The 26,076-nt window shown below is 40.9% G+C and overlaps 1 protein-coding gene across 1 annotated transcript in view; it reads right to left on the bottom strand.

Moving 5' to 3' along the window:
- Positions 1-26,044, bottom strand: part of LOC110047000 (uncharacterized) — a 34,855-nt gene extending 8,811 nt beyond the window's left edge. The window contains exons 1-6 of the mRNA XM_020752711.2: positions 25,533-26,044; positions 12,351-12,549; positions 4,012-4,322; positions 3,511-3,651; positions 2,643-2,965; positions 971-2,128 (exon numbers count right to left, since the gene is read on the bottom strand). Of these exons, the coding sequence (XP_020608370.2) occupies positions 971-2,128; positions 2,643-2,965; positions 3,511-3,651; positions 4,012-4,322; positions 12,351-12,549; positions 25,533-25,709 (2,309 nt within the window). The 5' untranslated portion in view covers positions 25,710-26,044. The remainder of the gene's footprint in view (positions 1-970; positions 2,129-2,642; positions 2,966-3,510; positions 3,652-4,011; positions 4,323-12,350; positions 12,550-25,532) is intronic.
- Positions 26,045-26,076: the final 32 nt, after the last annotated feature.

Here is a 26,076-nt window from a genome sequence, read left to right as displayed (position 1 = left end):
TGGGTCTTACAGGTAGGCGGAGTGGCGGAGTTGCTTAGAGGTAATAGTAGTTTAAGAACCCACGACGGCGACGCCGAGCACAACGTCGATTAGAAACTGAACTTATATTTTACTTGCGAATCTCGCGATAATCTGAAGTCATTTAGTTTGTTTGTCACTGTCAAAACTTCCTCGAAACTGGATATGAAACACAGCGTTAAATTCGAAATAGAAATTTAAAAAATTAGTCGTCGTCGTTCACGGTTTCCAGAAAACGCAGAATTTGGTCATTTCACGTTGTTGTTTTGCAGAGGACGGCAGAGAAATGTACCAAGAATTATAACACACGTGCGCAGCCATTGTTCTACTCATTAAACCTTTGTTTAGCGACGTTCCCGTTGCCGTTGCCGTTGTGGTTTTCTTAAACTCCCTAATATATCAAACACGAAAGACAGTGTTTGACCACATTTCCAAACACTGAAAAGAGAGTTGAAATTACGACGCTTAGCGGAGTATTTTTGACGAACTTCGAGGTCTTTGGAAATGTAGTCAAACACTGTCTTGAGTATTTGATGTCTTTTTAATCGAAACTACAACTAAGGAGAAAACGGAGAAATAATATAGTAAAAATCTATGCTAAATTAAGATCAGATATCCAAACACCGTCACAGTCATGATTTCCTTTGTTTAAACTCGATGAATTATTAATAAGTTTGAGAAAGCTGGTTTAAAATCTGGAGGTTCTTGATTTAAATAATTCATCCCGCCACTATCTGCATCACTGAGCTCTCGGTAATCCCGATTTCAGCTTATTGGCCCCGCTTTGTGAAAATCCAGCTGGGCTACTTCCTATCAGTTTGAAGACACGACTCCTTTCTATTTTAGCTATCTGCAACATTTGTTCGTTTGTATGTTTGTTTCTTAAGTGTTCTGTTGCCTGTGTTTGAGATTTAACGGCAAACGAAAAATACATATATGAAAACTTTCTCACCTCAACCGTTCCACTTTCGCCATGATTTGATTTGCATTTATGGTATCAAGTACTTCATTGTAAACTGTCAATGCCACAGTTAACGTTTCCTCCACTCCATGTCTTTTCAGCTTTCCTTGGTACACAGTGGCAAACGCACCACTCCAAAGACGGGGGGACATGTCTTCTTTCCAGTCTAACTCCTCGCTGCTGATATCAAGGACATGGATTTCCTTTAATCCAAATACTGCAAGATGTCCTCTGATAGAAGACGCCGTATCCACTGATGGTTGGTAGAGGTCTTGTATTTCTTTTGATGAGCGTCTTTCATCACGGAGTTGATTATATAACAGCTCATCAGCTTCGATGAGCTCTGGAATGCGAGCTTCAATTTGCTTCAGACACAACTGAGCCTCTTCCAGTTGTTCCACCACGAAATCCCTTATCTTACTTTCGTTTGTAACATCATCTAGATAGTATGCGGACATTTCGGCCATAAAAGCACATTTGTGTCTTTCGTATTTCTTGATTCTATTTTTATCTTCCACCTTGTTTTTAATCGCCAGCACGCCGACCACAGGAACACCAATCACCAACGCAACTAGGCCAAGTGGAACCCAGATTGGACTAGCGACACCGATGATAATCTTGTCACCTGTTGTAAGCATTAGATCGTCATCTTCGGGATCATTATATGGAATATTAAGCTCGTCAGCTGTAGCAGCTCCTTGGAGATTTCGGAGTTCCCCTTCGACAAAATTGAACCGCCGCTGAAAGAGCTGTACAAGGGACTTACGGGCATTTGCAAACATTTGGTTATCTTCCTCCCATTGATCTAAGATATCTTTCAGACGGGATCGCAACGCATTCAGGGTGCTGTTTCTTGTCACTTCCCAGGAGTTTTCTGCCTTTGGAACTTCGTCTAAGGTCCATGAAGTGAAGCGAGCTCTGACATCGTCTGATTTGAGGTATTCAGAAAGTGTCTTTACGGCAACGTCGACTTGAGTCGTCATATGTTTTTGAAGCTCTTCCATCACTTGACCTTGTTGACTTTTAATCTTATTCAAACGGTGAAGAATCGAGAGTATCTTCTGCTCTGCTTTAACATGGTCTCCGGAAGCATTCAACACGAAAGCCTTTCCTTGGAAAATAATTCGCGAGAGAAAACAGTCCAGCCACCTTAAAAAATACACACCAAGGTTACTGACCAAACTTGCCCGGTCCGAAAAGATGAATGAAAACTCAGTTTTAGTATGTCCGACTACTTTACTCTGGATTCTTAAGTTCTACTCAGCTATTTACCAAACTTGAGGTTCTTACTTTGGTTATTGTTCATTTATTTTTATTTTTATTTCCTTATAATGCCGTTATGTTTAAATATTTCAAAAGTTTTACCTGAAGCCTTTTTTGTCTGTCGCAACTGGACCAATTTTTTTTTTATATCTACTTTGGTTTGTATTAATAATACTTTCAGTGAGTATATTACGTGCACTTAAAATTTCGCAATTACACAGTTGTTTCAGCTCGTCAACAGGTAAATAGAAACAACGTAGCTTTTTTTATAATTTTCAAAGCTCACTATAGAAAAGGTCTCACTGTTCACGCGTGTTGATCAGTTATACCTAATTTTTCTCAAACATACGGATTTTGTCATCCATAGCAAAAACAAATGTAGGCAAACACAACCACTTACTTCCAATACATTTCAAGCTTGGTGTTAATGCTTTTTAAGACCATACACTTCAAACAATTCATAAGAGCGAAGAAGTCTTCGGTGATTATTCCGTGGTTCTGAGCGATACTAGCGTTCGTCGTTGACATGTGGATGATCTGAGACTCGGGAACAAGACCAGGCCAACAGTTCTTCAGCTTCTTGATGACATGACTCTTGACCTCTCTAGCTTCTTTCTCAGGTATTTGGTCCCACTTATTGCACACAAACATGGCACACTGGGGAGTGAATCCTCCCTGTCCTTCAAGCGTCACTTTTCTCACGTCTTCTAGCAGCTTTTCAAGCTGAAAATCCAAAGCAATAAGTCATCATTTGAACATGCATCTCCATTTTGATCAAAAGAATCCTCGGGGATTACTCAACTCTTGTTTTGGTATAAAGGTGCCGCTGGGGATTTTGAAGCCCTGGCAAAGTTTGGGAAAAGAAAACCTTTCTGAGGTATGATTTTTAGCGTATCAGTATTTATAGCTACACATGTTGTGCTGTCTATACATGACAACAATCTATAACCTATTTTAGAACCCTGTTTAAGACAATGAATGGGGTAGAGTCCAAATATTGACAACCGTACAAGATTTTTTTGATGTTCAGACTGAAGACCTGCCAGATTTCAAGCTTATTTAACGACAACAACTGCGCAACCAACCCCGTTTAGGACAGATTCGGGCATACCCTATCAGATGGCAAGTCCCCGAAACAGGCCATATCTTTTAGGGCAAAAGATGTTTCCACGGAAACAATCGAAAGTTCACCCGGGACTTTTCATCGAATGGAAAGTGCCTCCATATTCATAGCATTGCCGCAAATACGAAGTAATTTCAATGCTCACTCTGTCTTTCTGAACTCCTCCAGCGTTTGCAGTGTTGATGACATAAATGAAGGCAAAAGCTTGAGGCAAATACTGTTTGACTATCTCGTCCATGATGTCAGACTCACCAATACCTGGACTGTCAATTATAACTACGCCGTTCTGAAATATATAGAATAGAAAGGTGAGCTTTCTTTTTTCAGTTACTCAACGAAGCCTATCAGCATTTGAGATTGCACAAATAAAATGAGTGGAACTTGATAACTTGGAATGATTTAACTCTTTTGCATGTTTATTTATTATTTAACATTCAGTTGGATGATTTATAGTTTTAATGCCTTCTGCTGGGAAGGGAAATGGCATGAATCAGGCGCTAATAGGATGTGGTGACAGTATAGTTAGAACAGAGCAAACGGTTTTCGTGGTGCTTTCTTGCTTTTCCTCGTCCTTGACATCCTTTTGATTATTTTTTTTATTAATTTCGGGAAAAGACTAATTTAACGTCCCATCACTAATAAATACCTTCAAAAGTTGATGGGGCCAAAAGAGTTCAATCTTTTTGTAAACGGAACCTTTTTCTCTATCACTCTTTACGTGAACATAAGGAGAGATCTGCTGAAGATAACTCTGCTCAGACGACGCAGTCTTTAAAGGGCACTCCATAGTTGGAAGCCCTGTGTCAGGATCCTTGTCCTTAAAGTGGGCTACAATTTTGCGTTGCTCTCCATACTTCAGTTCGCATATGGTGGACGTTGTACTGAGTACAGAATATGGAAGAAGTTCCTCTCCCAGAATGAGATTCACCAGGCTGCTTTTTCCTGATCCTGTCTCACCTGTAACATAAGCGATCAGTTTCCTTCAGTAATCACCCTCATAAAAGCCCGTCCATTTTCCCTGTTAAAATATATACCTGTTAGCGGCCATTTCCGTGAACGGCAGCGACCGTGCGGTGAGACTATCCGCGACAATCCGCGTAAAATGTACGTACACACTGTACTATATACATGCCCATAGGTAGAGTTTATAATGACAAATAGATCTGAATACCGTTCTATCCGGCCGCCTTATTCCTGATTCTTTTGTAATGTTGTTAGCGACCAACTCACCTGTTCAGTGGGTGGTCGCTTACAGGATTGTATTCTCGTAAGCTAAAACGAGAAGGTCCACTTACGACTTTCACATTCACAAGCGAGCTCAAAATAAACATTTATTATATACATACTGAGACTTACTCACTGAAAAGGCGCGAAATAAATTCTAATTCACAAGCCAGTCTAAGTAGCGGAAAGCCAATGAAATGTCGCGTACCGCTTTTTTTCACGTGTGGAGGAAACGATACGTCCAATCAGGAGCCGCGTATCATGTTTCTTCACGTGTGAGCTGTATCGCGGCGATTCTCATTCATGCCCGACTTGTAGCGTTTCACTTGTCAAACCGTTCGCAAAATTATACAAATTGGCTCTACGGACTTTTTTCAGAGACGAATTTCTTTGAAAAAATGAGAGAGATCAGAAAAGATTTGTCGCGTATATAGCTTCGGTAGAGGAATATGTTGAAAGTATGGAGAACAGAAACACGGGAGAAAAAACTAAGTCACATGTGCAACAGTTCGAAGAAGTTTTGAGAATGGAAAAGAACAAAGAGAGAGAAGTACACATGATTGCGCCAGCAGAATTGAACAAGTGCCTTGCAGAGTTTATTCGCTCTGTTAGACGTAAAGATGGAGAAGATTATGAACCCACAAGTTTACGATGCCTCGTCTCCAGCATTGAAAGGCATTTGAAAAAAAGTGGGTATCATCACCACAAATAATTTGAATTGAAGAGGAAAAGTCTTCAGTCAAAACAAAAAGCGCTGAAAAAAGCAGGCCGCGGAAACAAGAGGCTGCTGTGGCGCTGACGGAAGAGGAAATCAACCTACTATACGAAAATAATTTGCCTGGAGTTTCCTCGGCGGAATCATTGTTAAACACTGTTTGGCTGAACAACATCATTCATTTTGGAATGGGTGCCTGTCAGGAACACAGGGATTTGTGCTGGGGTGAGGTCAAACTTGCTACAGACGTAAGCGGTGACAAATATTTGGTGTATACACTGAAAGACAAGCAAAAACGAGATAATAATAATAACAATAACGATAACGATAATGATAACAGTTCATTTATATAGCATACACATCCATTATTTCCCCGAGGCACTTAACAAAACTATCCCTAAAAAATACAATCCTGCCTTAGTACAACTTCATTGATTACTTGTCTCACATTGGATCGTGTCTAAGCGTATTCTTTTTGTCTACAAATCATAGAATTGTCTCTGCTCACAATATCTAAAACAGAACTCCTGGAACACTAGGTCTCCTCGCTCCAACTTTCAAGACCCGCTAATGCAGCCAACATGTAAAACCAAAGCATATGGTGAAAGAGCTTTTTCTGTATACGCTACGAAGATTTGGAGCACTGTTCCTTTGGAAATACGCCGATCCAGTACAATTTTATTATTTAAAAAAAAACTCAAGACCTTCCTTTTGACTAAGTTTATTAAGAGTAACTCTCTATCATATTTGAAACATTTTTTTAGATTCCAGTTTTTTACGTATTTTGCTAGTGTTGTTTTTTGTTTTAGTTTTTAAGTTTCTTAGAGTAAAAGTAATAATTACGGTCATGTTTCCTTGCACCAGTGATACAACAAAGTGGTTGATCAAAGACTTACATATATGATTAATGTGGTCCTCAAAGGTCTTGTGCCGTGTCAAGAATGTACTTTGTCAGAGATGGAGATTCATTCATCTCTAATAAATTGCAGATAATCAAGTGCAGGCTTCACACGAAACCACGAATAAATCAACAAAATATCCGTCTTCTCCGGGTTCAACTTCAAATCATTCTGTTCCATCCAGCAACTTATCTCGGACACAGTTAACAACGCGATCAACAGCTAAATTCACATCATCTGTTTCGAAGGCCAGGTAAAGTTGAGTATCATCCGCATAAAGGTGGTAATTAAGATGGTGGCTGGCGATGACATCAGAAATAGGAGCAGTATACAACAAATAAAGTAAGGGTCCTAGAATAGAGTCCGGTGGTACTCCGACAAGCAAGTCACGTTTCGTTGAATGAGATTGATTGGTGCTGACAAATTGTGTAAGACTACAAAGATAGGACTTGAACCAGTTAACAACGGTGCCGGTAATTCCACAACGCCTCTCAAGCCTAGACATAAGTAAGTCATGGTTAACAGTGTCAAAAGCTGCTAATAGATCCAAAAGAACCAGTATTACACTGTTTCCGTCAGTGTCCAGTGATATCATAATGTAATTATGCACCCTCATTAAAACTGACTCTGTGCTGACAACCCCTATATGCGGACTGGGGCACATGTAGATTGTTGCAGGCCAGATAGTAATTAAGCTATAAAGCAACCCCTCTTTTTAATAACTTTGGAGACATATTTAAGATTAGAGACTGGACAAAAGTTGGCAAAGATCTTATGTTCAGCAGTAGGCTTCTTCAACAAAACGGTCGTAGCATGGCACATTTTAACAGCAATTCTCCAGGAAAGTGAAGCAAAGGTGGAAATGAAAATTTTTAACCCCCCTTCAGATTTTGTGTGGAGGTAGGTTACCTAGGGGGATGAACAAAAACAGCCATATTTGGATCGGCAGGTGTGTCGTTGCCATGGTAACCGCAGTTGATCACGTCGGCCCGAGGTTTATGTTTTGACCAAAAAATTCACTCCTCAGAAGTAAAAATAAACAAGTCTGGTTCTCAGGGGGAATGTGAACCAATTCAAATGAAATTCATAAAGATGGTAGAGCCATTCTCCCCGCTTATAAAGTTTGCCGTTAAAGTATTTTGGGTTTTTATTCAAGAAGACAATGCTAGTCCAACGATGTTGCCTGTCAGCCATTTTGACAAGCAGGAAAAACAAGCACGACCATATTCGTAATTTCTCCGAAAGTACTCTTTCCCAAAAAAAAAACAAACTAGCAGCAGAGCTTACATAGATATTGAGGTTTCTAAATATCATAAAATCTATTTGGGGAAAATTATATTCTGGCCATAAGTGTTGAAGATATCCGAGGCAAGTTGCAAAAAATTGCGAAATTGGAAATTTTGAGGGCTCTAGTATTTGGCTCAAACAGACTTTAGATAGAGAATATCAGCTTCAGAAGTATTTTCTATCATCTTGTCTGTTATCTACATTTGATTTATTAGGTTTTGGCCAATGAATTTGATGAAATATAAATTGAAACAAAGCCTACCTTGCAACTTTTGGGAATTTCTTCAGAATGCTTTTGTCGTGATAGTATGGGTCTCCCCTAAGTTCGCTCGCTCCATTTTCTTGAGCAAATCTTGCACAGACTCTAGCGGAAAGGTCAAATCTAATTGACTAGCCTCACCGAACATCTACTTTTAGACCTCAGATGATGATGCATTAACCAGAATCAAGAACAGTCGAACAGGTCAAACACAGTCGCGTATCGAGTATCGAAATAATTCATCAATACAGTCCATCCAGGAAGTTAAATAGATGCATCAAGATCACAGCTAAGCAAATGCATGTCTGCGACGATTCTGAATTAAGTCTTGGGCTAAATCGAGCCGTACATTCCATGGTGCATGGTTGAAAAGCGAAGAAATCGTTGTTTACGACCAAACGTATGTAGACCGGAAATGGAGCAAAACTGCTGACCGAATGTACTTTTAAAATGCGATATACGCCCTTTTTGTTTGTTTATTTTTGTAGCTTCAGATAAAGCGACATTATCGCAATAGCATTGTCTCTTTAGATATTTTTGATACAACATATCATTGATGGAGGGCTAAAAGGACGACTTTTGATCCGCAATTATGACTGTTTTACGGTCGTGAATAAAGAGGACAAAATGATCGTTTTACGCAACCTGATTGCCTCCATTGGCTTTACTACACTGGATCAAGTTTATATGAGAGGATACCATTTATCGTCTATTGGTTTAGCTACAGTAAATCCAGGAGTACTGACAGGTGTTAAAATATGTACGCCCTTTTTGTTTGTTTATTTTTGTAGCTTCAGATAAAGCGACATTATCGCAATAGCATTGTCTCTTTAGATATTTTTGATACAATATATCATTGATAGAGGGCTAAAAGGACGACTTTTGATCCGCAATTATGACTGTTTTACGGTGGTAAATAAAGAGGACAAAATGATCGTTTTACGCAACCTGATTGCCTCCATTGGCTTTATTACACTGGATCAAGTTTATATGAGAGGATACCATTTATCGTCTATTGGTTTAGCTACAGTAAATCCAGGAGTACTGACAGGTGTTAAAATATGTTCAGGTTTTCGTTAACAACAAATGATGTGCAGGCTTGAATGAGAACAAGGAAGTTAGTTTTTCAAAGAACTCTTGGACGTTCGAACTCTGTCTGTCTAAACAGGTATGGGAAAAAAAAAAAAAAAGAAAGAAATTCATGCTATGGGTGCCAAAAATGCAGATTGCACTTATAACCATTCAGCGAAAAATAAAATTCAACGTGGGGCCCTTTGGTACGTATGAATCCGAGTTAGACTTTGCACCTAAACATTTCAACCTTGTTCCCAGTTAATTTCCCCGGGTATGAGATTGCTCAACGTTTAATTTTTCTTTGACGTTTTTTTCGGTTTTTCGGTTTTTTTGTTTTTTGTTTTCGCTTTCTTCACCATTGCCATTGTAAAACAACCCCAGTACAAGAGGATATTATTACACTTACATCCGGTGCCACATCCCATTACATTGTGTTACATCCGGTCAGCAGTCAGGCTTCTCGGACTTCCGGCCTACGCGTTCAGTTTATTCACCATTCTTGGCTTATCGACTCTCGCAATATCTGACTCGCTTTTAGCCAAAGACATTACTCTGGCTTGTTCAAGGGCATGCATTTACTTTTGTACATTGATCTCGACACATTTACTTTACTTCCTGGTTGGATAATGTTGATGAATTTAGGTGCTCGATGGCAGAAATCGCAAGTATTACGACCATATTTTGACCTTGTCAACTATTCTTTGTCAGGTGTACGCAGGCTACTTGTATCATCATCTCTGGTCTGAAACACGACAAACTGGATATTCGATGGGAGTAACCGTTAGATTAATAGAGTCTGTGCTAGATTTGGTCAAGAAAATGGAGCGAGCGAAGGAGAGACACTGGAGAGAACCGTGCGACGAAAGCATCCTGGAGAAATTCCCAAAACCTTCAAGATAGGTTTTGTATCAATTTATATTTCATCAAATTCGTCGGCCAAAACCTTATTAACTAAATGTAGGTAACAGACAAGATAATAAAAGATACTTTTAAAGCTGATTTTCTCTCTCTAAAGCCGCCTGTTTGAGCCAAATACTAGAGCCCTCAAAATTACCAATTTTGCAATTTTGTGCAATTTGCCCCATGTGTCTTCAGCACCCATGGCCAGAATATAGTTTTCCCCAAATTGATTTTATAATATCTAGAAACGTCATTATCTGCGTAATCTCTGCTGCTAATTTGGTTTATGTGGAAAGAGTACTTTCGGAGAAATTACAAATATGGTTGTGCTTGTTTTTCCTGCTTGTCTAAATGGCTGACAGGGAACATAGGAAGACGACCATTTTCTTCTTGTTTATAAAACTCAAAATATTAAACGACGAATTTTATAAACTGGGAGAGTGGCTCTACCATCTGGATGAATTTCATTTGAATTGGTTCCCATGCACCCGAGAACCAGACTCGTTTACTTTTACTTTTTGAGAGTGGAACTTTTGCTCAGAACATGGTCCCGAGGCCGACGTCATCTAGTGCGGTTACCATGCAACGATACATTTCACCCGTAGCCAATGACAAATTAATGATTCTCGTGAGCATAGGCAACAAAGCATGAAAACATGTACGTACACTTGGACATGATTGAAGCTGGAAGTGGGTCAATTGAGCTCGACTTAATTGTCCCAGACTTGGTTAATCTCAAGACCTCGTCATTTGTAAGTGATTTGAAAGACCGAAGTTTCGTTTCGCAGCTCAAACATAGCGCTGTTTTAGAGATTGTTCGTAATTCATTGGCACTCCCCCCCAACCGCAATTTCACTACGTATACGGTCAATTATCTGCATGAAGAAATCAGCAAATGCACAAGCAAGGTGGTATCACTTTTAGTTGTTGGATAGCATGCATCTAGCTAGGTTCTTATAAAGTAGCCTGTTTACAGACTTGAAAAGCTTCCTCGAATCAGTAGAATATTCTGCAATGAACTTGGGATAATGTGCCTCTTTGCTGCTACTTAATAGCTGATTAACTATACAACATTGTTGGATATTTAACAAATAGCTACAAATCGAATGTGGTTTAGCGTGATCTGTACTCTTATCGACAACGATACGCGTCATCACAGTGGTCAAAATGCTGTGGACTTACGAGGCGCAGCCAAGTGAGTCCACAACAAATTTTGACCGCTGTGATGACGCGTATCGTTGTCGATAAGAGTACAGACTACGCTAAACCACATTTCGATTTGTTTTTTACCACAATGTCAGCGTCAAAGAAAATTTTTTTTTTTCAGAGCTCGAGCTGGAAAAGGCATTGCATCGGTGACACATTAATTAATGCGTGCAGGGTTGTCTGAGCTCTTATCGAGAACGGCAAATTAGCCAATCAGATTGCGAGATTGGTAGCAATTGTGGTGAAACTTCTAATCGATCACATTCAAATTTAGACCGGCGCCACTTGCGCCCAAACTTTCCTCTAAGCCTTTTTTCAATTGCAATCGAATCCCATCACCGTACCATGATGCATTACTTTGAATAGTAATTAATCTGGATTTAATTGGTGCCATCTGGTCAAGGGTATCTACAAGAACTTGCGCATATTTGGATGCAGCAGAGGCCAGACACAGATTATCATCCAATAAACCTACCTGGTTAACAGCATCGATGAAGGTTTCGACATCCAGGTTCTTGAGTGCCCGCGAGACAACAGTTTTGCGTATGTTAGGTGGTTTAGGCCCGCGTCAAACGCCGTACTTCACATGAGCCGAACCCAACGACAGTTTGGGTCGACTCAAATAATTAAAAGGACGCCTGTTTGAGTCAAACGTGGAAAGTTGGTCTTCAGGCGTTATTCGCGGTTGGCCAGGCGTGAAAAAGGCCTCAGCCGCTCCAAATAAAATCAGTCGAACTTAACTGGGTCAAACGCCGAACTTCACGAGCCTAATTGGTCGAATTGGGTTCGGCTCATGTGAAGTACGGCGTTTGACCTGGGCCTTTCTGAGTGTCAGGTTGATTGTAATTGCTTTAAGATCAGAGATTGGTTGCTCAGCGATGCAAAAGTTAGACACAAAGGGAACTGCAGCAGATCTGGTGATCACAAGATCAAGAGTATGAACTTGAAGACGGAAGACATGATTGATCATCGCAGTTATGCACACAACTTAAGCAATTGTGTAATTAAAGCCTGAAAACAATTCAGGCCTGAACGGAATTCGAACCCTTGAACTCTGCGATACCAGTACAATGCTCTACCAACTGAGCTATCAAGCCATTTGGGAGCTGGTCACAATGTGAGTTCGTATTAAATATACCCGTAGATAATGAAGAATACAAATAAATATACGAAAGATCATATATTTGAACTGAAGAGAAAGATATGAAGACATGATTGATCATCGCAGTTATGCGTTCAGGCGTGAATTACTACCTCGCCAACCATCTCGGAAAATGCGGAAACCACCGAAAAAATATGGAAAAGAATCAGGATCGAAGAGTCTGACTCTGAATAAACTTTACAAGTCTTAATTTACATTCTGTGCTTGTTATTGAATATTGCATTTCTTACGTAAAGGACGTTAAGTATTCTACATTTACCTGCCACAAGAAGAAAGTATTGCTTCTGTTTGAGTTGTACTTGGTGAGTTTTCATCTTTTCATCAATGTTCTGCTGGAGCAACTGAACAAGTTTGTCATCCAGTTTTTTCAGACAGTCTTCACTTTGAGAGAAAAACTTCAGCAACAATCTTCTTTTCCTTTCATCTTCGTCTTTTGCTTGTGACAAAATCGAAAACGCCTGAAAATAAATTTAAAAAAACTTTATAGCGGAGCTCCAGCGGCCCGAAGGGCTACCGAGCGGAGCCCCACACTTAAAGAAACTCGTGATCCACTTCTCTAATGGTAAAAATGGCCAGCGGTATTGCTCCTGGGAGCGTACGCACCACGACGACGTCGACATGGCGGCCATACTCTAGCTAATAAGTTGACCGAGACATGCAACCTTGGTTTACAGCGTTCATCTTTGATATTTGACACCCATGTTATGGTCAATTGACACCTGTCAAAACAAGGTATCCACTGACCAGTATCACGTAATATATTGCGGGCTAAAGTTTCAAGCGCATCGAGGACACGTGTTTTTTTTAATGACTGCTGACCAAGTGTGGGTTTTTATATTGGATCGCGGGCTCAAGCCGTAATCAAGGCCGGGTCGTTCGGATGCCGGTTAACGCTAACCCAGGATTAAAAGTTAACCAAAGTATATTTTTTCTTGTATTAAGATGTTTTTTACCAGTTATATTGTGTAGTTTGAGATAATTCAAACCCAGAAGGCCAAACAATGTTACCAGAAATCCTCACCGCAAAGTAAAAAAAACAAGAAAATCAAAATTCCCGATTATCCTCTATTAGCTTAATCAGGCTCCGAATAGCCCGGCCCAGGAGCTCCGCTTTTAGGCTTGGCTCAATCCATATATTAACTGGGATCCAAGGTGAATACCGGAATTGATCAGTCCTATAGTAGGTGTGGTGAATAGTGCACCGAAATTTAGTGGTCTTGGAAATCCTTGACCCATTCTCCGAATTTCGAAATCCTTTATGACGAGTCAAGAAGTCGTCTTATTCCCAAATGGTCAAGAAACAGGGAAAGGAAGCTGCCCGGAAACATGGACTAGTTCCGACGCGTTGTTGCGTTTTAGTAAAATAAAGCTCAATGCGAGTCACAGCAGTGAGTGTTCAAGAAAAGCGGACAAGGACTAAGAAGAACTAGCTCCTAAGCAGGAATCTTCCATTTTAATTAGCAGGCGTTTTACTTCTGAATTTCGCCAGATTACAATCAGGCTAATGTTGAACGTTTTGTAGATAAACAATAGATACATAGCATTGATATTCAGTTTCACGGGAGGGTCTCTTTACAGCAAGTACGGAAACAACTATCAATGAGGGAATGTTACTAGTCAGCTGGAATTAATGAAGAGGCGTGTTACATTTTCTCGACCCGCGCTTATAGATGGAAAGATGATGACGTTTTGAAATCGCCCGGCGTTTTTTTTAGACTACAAGCCTGAGTTTTCTTTGAGCGAAAAGTCAACGAGGCGTAGCCGAGTTGACTATTGCTCATAGAAAACGATCGAGGGTAAGCGAACGCAATAATAAATAGTTTCAGTTCTCATTGGCTGAGATTTCAATAACACGAATATAAATATTTTTTCATTCAACATAGACATGAGTGCTTGCAAGAAAAAACAAGACCAGAAGTTGGTCTCTTTTTCCATGGCCAAAAGTTTGCGCATTAAAGATAAAGCATTATTCAGGGCAAGAGATTCTCGCCCATATCAACTTTCTTTTCTCTCGTAAGTTCTCGCGCGTTTAGAGATGCGCCACACGCGCGTTTCAGGTGCGGGAATAATAATAATAATAATAATAATAATAATAATAATAATGGCATTTCGGGCAGTATATCCACAGGGTGGCTCTTCGCCTGCCCGATGCTAACTAAATTTACAATTGTAAAAAGATTAAAAGATATCTAAGAATTTATATCTATATGTAAACGACATAAAATTGTGTTTTAAGATATGCTAAAACAAATAAATGAATAAATAAATAATTAAAATTATGCCAGGTGTTCTAAAGCTCTCTTAAAAATAATGTTTTTGGTGTCTTTACAAAATTTAATATAGTCTTGGCAGCACCTCACGTTGCTGGGCAACGTGTTAAATAAACTTGCAGTCTGGTCCTGTAGAGTATTATTAATTAAAGATCTCTCTAACTGAATGCTGTTACTAGATCTTAAGCATCTTTCGTGTTAAAATACATTAAGTTTCAGATAACTTTAACTAAATTAAAGATCCTACTTTTAGCCTTCCCCAAATCTACACACGTGTATTTCACTTGTGGAAGTCTATCGATTTGGACAGTACTTGGTTGAGAGATTCTCGGCCACATCAACTTTCTTTTCTCTAGTAAGTTGTCGCGCGTTTAGAGATGCGCCACATTCGCGGTTTTGGTGTCGGGATCTCAAACTATGCTTGCTGGACTTTTTGAAGATGCTAGATTTGACCCTTTTTCAAATCTACACACGTGTAATTCACTTGTAAAAGTCTATCGATTTGGACAGTGTTTCCATTGGAGATTCTCGCCCATTTATATTTTATTTCTCTCGCGTGTTTTCGCGCGTTTAGAGATGCGCCACACTCGCGATTTCGGTGTCGGCATCTCAAACTATGCTTACTGGACTTTTTGAAGATGCTAAGTTTCACCCTTTCTCAAATTTACACACGTGTATTTCACATGTGGAGGTATATCAATTTGGACAGTGTTTGGGTTGGAGATTCTCGCCCATAACAACTTTCTTTTCTCTCGTAAGCTCTCGCGCGTTTAGACATGCGCCACACTCGCGTTTTAGGTGAGAGAATCCCAACCAATGCTTACCTAACTTTATAAAGATGCTACTTTTAGCCCTCTCCCAAATCTACACACGTGTATTTCACTTGTGGAAGTCTATCGATTTGGACAGTGCTTGAGTGAGAAATTCTCGCCCATATCGACTTTCCTTTCTCTAGTACGTTATTGCGCGTTTAAAAATGCGCCACATTCGCGGTTTTGGTGTCGGAATCTCAAATTATGGTTACTGGACTTTTTTTAAGGTGATAGATTTGGCCCTTTCTCAAATCTACAGACTTGTATTTCACTTGTAAAAGTCTATCGATTTCGACAGTGTTACCGTTGGAGATTCTCCCCCATTTATATTTTTTTTCTCTCGCGTGTTTTCGCGCGTTTAGAGATGCGCCACACTCGCAATTTCGGTGTCGGCATCTCAAACTATGACCACTGGACTTTTTGAAGATGCTAGGTTTCGCCCTTTCTCAAATCTACACACGTGTATTTCACATGTGGAGGTATATCGATTTGGACAGTGTTTGGGTTGGAGAGTCTCGTCCATAGCAACTTTCTTTTCTCTCGTAAGCTCTCGCGCGTTTAGAGATGCGCCACAGCCGTATTTTAGGTGCGGGAATCCCAACCAATGCTTAGCTAACTTTTTAAAGATGCTACTTTTAGCCCTTCCCCAAATCTACACACGTATGTTTCACTTGTAAAAGTGTATCGATTTGGACAGTGTTTGGGTTGGAGATTCTCGCTCATAACAACTTTCTTTTCTCTCGTAAGCTCTCGCGCGTTTAGACATGCGCTACACTCACGTTTTAGGTGCGGGAATCCCAACCAATGCTTACCTAACTTTTTAAAGATGCCACTTTTAGCCCTCTCCCAAATCTACACACGTGTATTTCACTTGTGGAAGTCTATCGATTTAAACAGTGCCTGGGTGACAGGTTCTCGCCCCTATCAACTTTCTTGTCTCTGGTAAGTTTTCTCGCATTTAGAGATGTGCCACACCCGCATTTTAGGTGCAGGAATCCCAACCAATGCTTAGCTAACTTTTTAAAGATGCTACTTTTAGCCCTTCCCCAAATCTACACACGTATGTTTCACTTGTAAAAGTGTATCGATTTGGACAGTGTTTGAGTTGGAGATTCTCGCTCATAACAACTTTCTTTTCTCTCGTAAGCTCTCGCGCGTTTAGACATGCGCCACACTCACGTTTTAGGTGCGGGAATCCCAACCAATGCTTACCTAACTTTTTAAAGATGCTACTTTTAGCCCTCTCCCAAATCTACACACGTGTATTTCACTTGTGGAAGTCTATCGATTTAAACGGTGCCTGGGTGACAGGTTCTCGCCCCTATCAACTTTCTTGTCTCTCGTAAGTTTTCTCGCATTTAGAGATGCGCCACACCCGCATTTTAGGTGCAGGAATCCCAACCAATGCTTAGCTAACTTTTTAAAGATGCTACTTTTAGCTCTTCCCCAAATCTACATAGGTATATTTCACTTAGAAATGCGCCGCATTCGCGGTTTTGGTGTCGGGATCTCAAACTATGGTTACTGGACTTTTTGGAGATGCCAGATTTGGCCCTTTCTCAAATCTACAGACGTGTATTTCACTTGTAAAAGCCTATCGATTTGGACAGTGTTAGCATTGGAGATTCTTGCCCATTTATATTTTTTTTCTCTTGCGTGTTTTCGCAAATCTACACACGTGTATTTCACATGTGGAGGTATATCGATTTGGACAGTGTTTGGCTTGGAGATTCACGCCCATAACAACTTTCGTTTTTCTCGTAAGTTCTCGCGCGCTTAGAGACGCGCCCCACTCGCGTTTTAGGTGCGGAAATCCCAACCAATGCTTAGCTAACTTTTTAAAGATGCTACTTTTAGCTCTCCCCAAAATCTACACACGCGTATTTCATTTGTGGAAGTCTATCGATTTAAGCAGTGTCTGGGTGAGAGGTTCTCGTCCCTATCAACTTTCTTGTCTCTCGTAAGTTCTCGCGCTTTTAGAGATGCGCCACACCCGCGTTTTAGGTGCGGGAATCTTAACTAATGCTTTGCTATCTTTTTAAAGATGCTACTTTTATTCCTTCCCCAAATCTACACACGTGTATTTCACTTGTGGAAGTCTGTCGATTTGGACACTGCTTGTGTGAGAGATTCTCACCCATATGAACTTTCTTTTCTCTAGTAAGCTCTCGCGCGTTTAGGGATGCACCACTCTCACCGTTTTGGTGTCGGGAATCCCAACAAATGCTTAACTAACTTTCTTGAGATGCTACGTTTAGCCCTTCCCCAAATCTACACACGTGTATTTCACTTGTGGAAGTCTGTCGATTTGGACAGTGCTTGGATAAAAGATTCTCGTCCATATCAACTTTCTTTTCTCTAGTAAGTTCTCGCGCGTTTAGAGATGCGCCACACTCGCGGATTTGGTGTCGGGAATCCCAACCAATGCTTAGCTAACTTTCTAAAGATGCTACTTTTAGCCCTTCCCCGAATCTACACACGTTTATTTCACTTGTGGAAGTCTATCGATTTGGACAGTTCTCGTCCATATCAACTTTGTTTTCTCTAGTAAACTCTCGCGCGTTTAGAGATGCGCCAAACTCGCGGTTTTGGTGTCGGGATCTCATGCTATGCTTACTGGACTTTTTAAAGATGCTAGATTTGGCCCTTTTCCAAATCTACACAAGTGTATTTCACTTGTAATAGTCTGTCGCTTGGAACAATGCATTTCAAACTATGCTTCTGGACTTTTTCAAGATGCTAAATTTGGCCCGTTCTCAAATCTACTTACATGTATTTTACTTGTGGATGTGTGTCGATTTGTACAGTGTCTGGGTTGGAGATTCTCGCCCATAACAACTTTCTTTTTTTCTCGTAAGCTCTTGCGCGTTTAGAGATGCGCCACACTCGCGTTTTAGGTGCGGGTATCCCAACCAATGCTTACCTAACGTTTTTAAAGATGCTATTTCTAGCTCTCCCCCAAATCTACACACGTGTGTTTTACTACTGGAAGTCTATCGAATTGGACAGTGTTTGGGTGAGAGGGTCTCGCCCATATCAACTTCCTTTCCTCTCGTAAGTTCTCGCGCGTTCAGAGATGCCCCACACTCACGTTTTACGCGCGGGAATCTCAACCATTGCTTACTTAACCTTTTGAAGATGTTAATTTCAGCCCTCCCCCAAATCCACACACGTGTATTTCACTTGCGGAAGTCTATCGATTTGGACAGAGTTTAGATTGGAGATTCTCGGCCATATCAACTTTCTTTTCTCTCATAAGTTCTGGCGCGTTTAGAGATGCGCCACACTCGGGCTTTAGGTGCGGGAATCTCAACCAATGCTTAGCTAATTTTTTAAAGATGCTACTTTCAGCGCTGCCCAAATCCACACAGGTGTATTTCACTTGTGGAAGTCTATCGATTTGGACAGTGCTTCGGTAGGAGATTCTCGCACAGATCAATTTTCTTTTCTCTAGTAAGCTCTCGCGCGTTTAGAGATGCGCCACACTCGCGGTTCTTATGTCGGGATCTCAAACTATGGTTACTGGACTTTTTGAAGATGGTAGATTTGGCCCTTTCTCAAATCTAAACACGTGTATTTTGTATTGGACGTCTATCGATTTGGAAAGTGTTTGGGCTGGAGATTCTTGCCCATATCAGCATTGTCCAAAGCGACAGACTACAAAAAGTGAAATACAGGTGTGTAGATTTGAGAAAGGGCCAAATCTAGTATCTTCAAAAAGTCCACTAAGCATAGTTTAAGATCCCGACACCAAAACCGCGGGTGTAGTGCATATATAAACGCGAGAAACTTACTAGAGAAACGAAAGTTTATATGGGCGAGAATCTCTCACCCAAGCATAGTCCAAATCGATAGATTTCCGGAAGTGAAATACGCGTGTGTAGATTTGGGAGAGGGCTAAGAGTAGCATCTTTAAAAAGTTAGGTAAGCATTGGTTGGGATCCCCGCACCTAAAACGCGAGTGTTGCGCATCTCTAAACGCGCGAGAACTTACGAGTGAAAAGAAAGTTAATATGGGCGAGAATCTCTAACCCAAACACTGTGCAAACCGATAGACTTCCACAAATGAAATGCACGTGTGTAGATTTGAGAAAGGACCAAACCTAACATTTTTAAAAAGTCCAGTAAGCATAGTTTGAGATGCCGACACCGAAAATGCGAGTGTGACGCATCTATAAACGCGCGAAAACACGCGAGAGAAAAAAAAATATAAATGGGCAAGAATCTCCAACAAGTGAAATACACTTGTGTAGATTTGGGGGAGGGCCAAAACTAGCATTTTTAAAGAGCCCCGTAAGCATAGTTTGCGATCTTTAGACATAAAACGCGAGTGTGCCGCATCGTTAAACGCGCGAAAACACGCGTGTGAAAAAAAGATATATTTGGGCGAGAATCTTTAACCCAGGCATTGTCCAAAGCGACAGACTTCCACAAGTGAAATACTCGTGTGTAGATTTGGGGGAGGGCTAAAAGTAGCATCTTTAAAATGTTAGGTAAGCATTGGTTGGGATCCCCGCACTTAAAACGCGATTATGGCGCATCTCTAAACGCGCGAGAACTTACGAGATTAAAGAAAGTTGGTATGGGCGAGAATCTCTCACCCAAGCACTGTTTAAATCGAGAGACTTTTACAAGTAGATTTGGGGGAGGGCTAAAAGTAGCATCTTTAAAATGTTAGGTAAGCATTGGTTGGGATCCCTGCACCTAAAATGTAAGTGTGGCGCATCTCTAAACGCACGAGAAACATTTTCGAACCTCGCTTGATCTTTCAATACTCAACGAGCTCTTCGAGTCTCTTCAACAGAGCGTGAGTTCGAAATCTCTAGACGTAGCGTCAACAAGAACTGTAAGCTACAATACACGTGTGTAGATTTGGGGGAGGGCTAAAAGAAGCATCTTCTAATGTTAGGTAAGCATTGGTTGGGATCCCCGCACCTAAAACGCGAGTGTGGCGCATCTCTAAACGCGCGAGAACTTACGAGAGAAAAAGGAAAGTTGATATGGGCGAGAATCTCCAACCCAAACACTGTGCAAGTCGATTGTTTCCCACAAGTGAAATACACGTGTGTAGATCTGGAGAGGGCTAAAAGTAGCATCTTTAAAAAGTTAGGTAAGTATTGGTTACGATCCCTGCACCTAAAACGAGAGTGTGGCACATCTCTAGACGCGCTAGAGCTTATGAGAGAAAAGAAAGTTGACATGGGGAAGGATCTCTCACCTTATGAGGGGACGCAAATGACTTCTACTGTAAGTATCTACTCCCTGTTTTTTTTTTTTCTTTTAATTTTATGAAAACAGGGCTGTACTCCTCTAAGACTGTGGGTGTAATTCGTAAAACCACTGAGTTCTTATAAATCGTTTAGAAATTCTTCGTTCCAGTTCAAACTTATGTTGCTGGCACATGGGTTGGCACTTTATATGTAGACCGTGATGTAAGATACCTTAAACTATTTTTACTGTTCATGATGCACTGCTGCGTTAGTCTGCTTTATAAATATTTAACTGCTCTGGTCGAGTTTTTAATTTCAATATGATTAAACGTTCTTTTTATGCGTTCCTGTTAAAAATGATGCAAAGTTGTCAATTTTAGTAATTTCAATTAGAAGAAAAGGTCCTGTTAGTTCCTTCTTGTTACTTGATGAAAATTTTGCGGGGTTTGTTTTACCAGGTCGCTTCATGACGCCTCCTGGATTTAGCTATACCTTCCCTAGTTGAATCGTCATCAGTTTATCGTACGTTATTCAGGTTATTGATTGGAAAAATAATTTTACTTTTGAACCTTATGGCCAAGTCGCACTAGAGGACAAAACTGTGTAGTAATGTCAAAAATCCGTCATCACAATGAAAAACCAAGTGCGACCGGTTTGTTCCCCAAAGGACAAAATTTGGTCGCGAACGGACAAACTTCAGAGATGCCGTCGACTACCTCTGGGGCAGGCCAAATTGAGACAAATCTTGGAAAACAAAAGCGAGGGTGTTTTGATTCGGAAATGATTTGACAGGTGATATGTAGCAGAGTCTCTGTGCGATAGACTTCGCAGTAAAATTAATCACGTTCTCATTTCGCAACAACATGAATCCCGGCGCGGGCGACCAATTTTTCCCGTACGAATTTCCACCATATCCACCAGGATGGATCTATCCTTTGCCAGGCCCTTACATGTTTAATGATCGCAGGTTTTGTTCTCAAGTGCGACTGTAGCTTTCCGGACAAATATTTTGTCACTGGCCGATTTCTAGTCGGATTTGTCCAGAACAAATCTGAAATTGCCCTCCAGTGCGACTTGGCCCTTAGTTCCTCTATTTTCAGGGGATTCGGGGTGGGCTCACTTCTTTCGGAGGTCGTTACTTACGGGCCTTTACGATTCGTTGCGTGTACGAACCATTGGCCAAGCGATTGGCCAAGCCATTGGTAGCCGTGCATGGTCACCTAAAGCACTGACAATTTATCTTAGCTCCATGTACTCAGTTTCTCCTCGTGCTTTTTTTTCTGCCCTCGGCTGTGTAATTGTGCGATATTTTCTACACAATAACTTCAATTGCCGAGCATGATAATACTGGACGTGGCTCCCACTACCAACGACATACTAAGATAAGTATTCCAGATCATCTGGGTTTTTATTCCTTAAGATCTGTTTTAGATTGATTAATCAAACGCTCCTTTACGCCCGGACAAGCATCTCAATGCAAGCTCAGAGTTTATTGTGATGGCTTTCATTGGGTAAACAAGACATTTACGTCTGCTCGCCGCGCTCAACATCCATTCGTAGGCACTTTGGTATCTTTCAGTTCAGTTCGTAGATCTGAGCTTGGTTCAGGGGGAGAAGCAGAGGAAGGTTCATGTACGTTGTGTAATTCGTTCATCATTGCGGGATTACTTGATTTATCGGCATTCCCCGTAGACTCGATTACCAGCCGCTGTTCGGGAAAGGAGCCCGCGCTATATATGGTAAAAGAGACTTGCTTCCCTTTGGTATGTATCTCCTCGATAATTTGACGGTTATGTAATTCGTTTTCTGTGAATAACTGATAAAGCTAATCTGAAGCGGGTTGTTGATGGTTATTTTTTTTCAAAATAGCGTCGGTATAGCGACATATAAAAACAGGTACGGTTTCTCTCTCCCTAGACAGAATTGGATTGTACTGTTGACAATATTAAGTTGAGGACCCGCCCCCAGTGTGGCTTTGGTTGGTATGCAAGGACACGTGACCAGCTGCACTCGGGGTACTTTCTCGCTCCAGGGAGAGAAGAGAGGACCCTGGGAACGAGGTTAGCCCGGCTTACGTTTTACTCATGGCTTTTTTTAAACCAGGACGGCCTGGTCCGAGCTCGGTTCATGCTCGGCTTGTGAATTTTTAACCTGGGTGACCTAGGGTCGAACCCGAATCATGTTTTGCTCGTGGCTATTTTTAACCGGGACGGCCGAGTGATGTTTATGTTCTGCTCCTGGGTTTTCTTGTCGTTTTGTACGTGAGTAGACCAAGACCTCTCCGCGCGGCCCAGGTTTACCGTGAGTGAAGATCCGACCGGTCTTCGCTAGAAAATATTTTAAGGCACAGAATGTAAACAGTTGGTTAAGAGGTAAACAGACATCGCATCGTAAATAAAAACAAGAAGATCTGTTAGATCTTATAACCGCGCTTTTAAAATTTAACTGTTTGCTTAGCACTACCGTCGGAACGCAGTGCACATTCCAAAGCAGTCATTGATGATTCTTTTCTTTCTGTAGACATCACATCACTTGATCAACACAAACTGTATTATTGCACCATCAGTGGTAGCCATTGACAAATCTCCGATGACGTAATGGCCTTAATCTTTGTAGAACTTTCTTCGGGATATGTATGGGCATGAACGATATAAATGACACGATAATAACACTATTAACAACAGCTTTCTTTCTTAAAAGTCATGATTAAGTTTAATTGGTGTTTTCCAAGAGTAAAGGGCTAGCAAAGTAGTCACACAAGTCATATAATTTAATAATAAAACTCTATCCCGACCGATGTATCGATTTTGGTCACTCCAGTGACCACAGATTGAAAACGTGACAGAAAATTGACGTTACTTTCGATGATCTCATCATTAGCCAATTATAGGCCATCTTTCAGCTCTTTTCGTCATATCCCCCTCACGGGAGAATTTTGTCAAGTTAGCTAATTTAGTATGCAAGCCACCGTAATGGCGGTCACCGTCGACGAAATGTTTATTTGCTCAAAATTGGGGCAAAATCTTTCGGAGATGGAAATCAGGACATTTGTAAGGATACAGAAAGTAATTTGGGGCCGGTTGCTGGCTTCTAAGGCTGAATTTATCCAGAAGTAAGCTGTATTTTCGTTTTCGTGCCGAAAGCCGTGCGATGAAATGTTATCGGCTTGTTCTGCTGTCTTGTTCTGTTTTTCTCTTGGTCTTTCTTGTAGCCGGCCGAGGCCAGTCTTTCGTCTAAATCAGTTGAAAAAAGTTCGAAAAAGATGTTCCCATTCAAGTTTAAGCTCTCAGGCGATAATTCTGGAGATTTTTGGCCGAAACGTTCGGCTTTGTTATGTTGGTGTTTTTCGGTTGCTATGGGCGACCGTTGCTTCCTTTGTTAGGTCAAGTCTGGGGAGTGAGGTCACAAAAAAATTCTAATCAATTCTGGTTTTGTTCGATTTCGCTGAAATTTTAACACGATAAGGCTGGATTGTTAACGAATAGATTTACCGCCTGCCGATGTGTGGTAGCTATTAACGCGGAAGTGTTATATCGCTTCGAAGTCAGGGTTTTGAAGAGATTTTTTTGCAACGTGTGGGTTCGGCGTGATTTTGTAATCGGAGGTTTTTGTTGACCCCGAAGGAAAAAATATCCGGAAAAGGTCACTTCATCGACGATTCAAAGGAATATAAATATGTATATGTTCCGAGCTAAATTTCTGCTGAAAAAATATAATTTTTGACGAACGCTGGGTTTTTAATTTTTTCCCGCGAAAGTCAGTATCGGAGATGAGATTTATTAATGTTTCAACAGCTTTTGGCGAGTAAACATCACAGGTTGCGTGACTAAAAATTTGGCCGAGTGGAAGCTTGGGTCTGGTCGCAGACAAAACTGCGAAAAAAAAGAAAACCACAGGTAAACCATGAACCGCGCTCGGCCCATGACCGCGCGGTTAAAAAATACATCTGTGTTTTAAGAAAGGGTGAATGCAACAGAAAAACAAACAAAAAAGGAAACTTGCATTTGATTAATTCCCTGAGTTTAAAGGAACAGATCGTGTGAACGATAGAAATATAATTTGCATGTTTGCACTCGACCATTTGAAACCTGAACCGACTGACACTAATCACGTCATGAGTGTAACGGAATATCACGTTTTTCAATACGGGTTTCATGTTTGGTTCAAACAGAAGTGTACCTTAATTTAACAAATAAGTTAGCAATTAATTTCTCGGTTTTAAGCTTGCTAGGGCTTCTTGTTTCGGTTCGTGCGTCAATGGACCGACCCCTCCCCATGCGGCCCAAGTACACCGTGAGTGAAAATCAGGTCTTTGCTTGGAGGATTTTGGAGGCTGGGAACTTTAATTCGGCTAATATTCCACGGAATGTAAACAGATGTACGCTTGGACGAAACAAAATGCAGTAAAAGAGGCATTGCACTGTCAATCACAAAACAAAATACATCTGGATAGTAAGAAGGGCTAATGTGACAAAAAAAAGAAAAGCTCGTATTTCATTCAATTTCGCTGACTGAACAACTTAAGCAAGCAACTTATTTCGCGTGTTTGCCCTCGACCTTTTGAAAACGTGCAACGCATATAGCGTGGAGAATGTCACGTTTTTTGATGCGGAAGACGTGAGGCTCAAAAATCAGTCTAACTTAATAATTTTCGTTTTAACAAAAATGGTGACAGCTAACGCCCTCTAATTTTAAGTTTGCTAGAGCTTCTTGAAGAGTCGTGTAAGTTCTGGACTCATTCCCTCATAAAATACAGAACGAGATTTACAAGCAGTGTTCCTTGTTTCCTGTTCGTATTACATTCAGGGCGCTCAACTAGGCGTAAAATGCGGCATGTTGGTGAGTCGTGATAGTTCCCACTCAACTTTACTTGTCGGCTGGTACCGCTACTTAATATTCACGAGTCGTACGATTCGAAATTCGTTTCGCGTCGAATCTAGTCGACCGTATCGAGCATGGACGCTTGACTTGAGATGATCTGCACTGAACTCTGAAGGCAAAATCCACATTTCAATCTACTTCAGCGACCCCGCTAGTAAAGGCTTCACTTTATCGACTGCATTAGGCCGGTTCTCAGAATGACAACAAGCCTCATCATTGATAGAAATAGAAAATGTGTGTCGTCTGTACGTACATAATCAATTCATACCTGTCCTGCTTTCCAGCTTGGCTTATTTGGTGTCTGACTTAATTCCGCTCTTGCTCGCATTTTCAGATCGTCCAGAGTTTTTAATCCTGTACATGAAATACCAAGAGCCGCCATAGCTTGAAACATTTCAAACAGGTCGTCGATTTCCTCGATATCTTTGGTCTTGCTAAGAGCCATTTTCACAGATTTCAGTGGATTTAAAGATCACTGCTCTTTAGATTGCACTGTGGTAGAGAACCAGACGTCGTCTGGTAGAGAACTAAATAAACGTCAAAGGTTAACTTTAAAGAAAACCCTTTCCAAGGGAAAGCTCTCTCACTTTCCTTGAAGCTATCGGAGCAGTATTGTTTTACATCTAACTGTATGCATGGCAGCCGTGTGTTGTTTTCATAACTTTTTGGGTCATTGTTCTGCTGTTTGTTTCATTATTCTCTCAGCCAATCCTATGGCAGAGTAAATTCTGAGAACTCGATCAAAGTGGCTATGAGCCAGTCTTAACATGGAAATTGGATCGCCTATAAACAGTGGCAACACAGGTCATATA

Source organism: Orbicella faveolata, unplaced genomic scaffold (assembly GCF_042242905.1).
Source record: "Orbicella faveolata isolate gen_17 unplaced genomic scaffold, um_ofav_v1 contig_25, whole genome shotgun sequence".
Lineage (NCBI taxonomy): Eukaryota > Metazoa > Cnidaria > Anthozoa > Scleractinia > Merulinidae > Orbicella > Orbicella faveolata.
The sequence above is the reverse complement of the archived record's forward strand: the minus strand, read 5'-3'. Positions and strand labels throughout refer to the sequence as shown.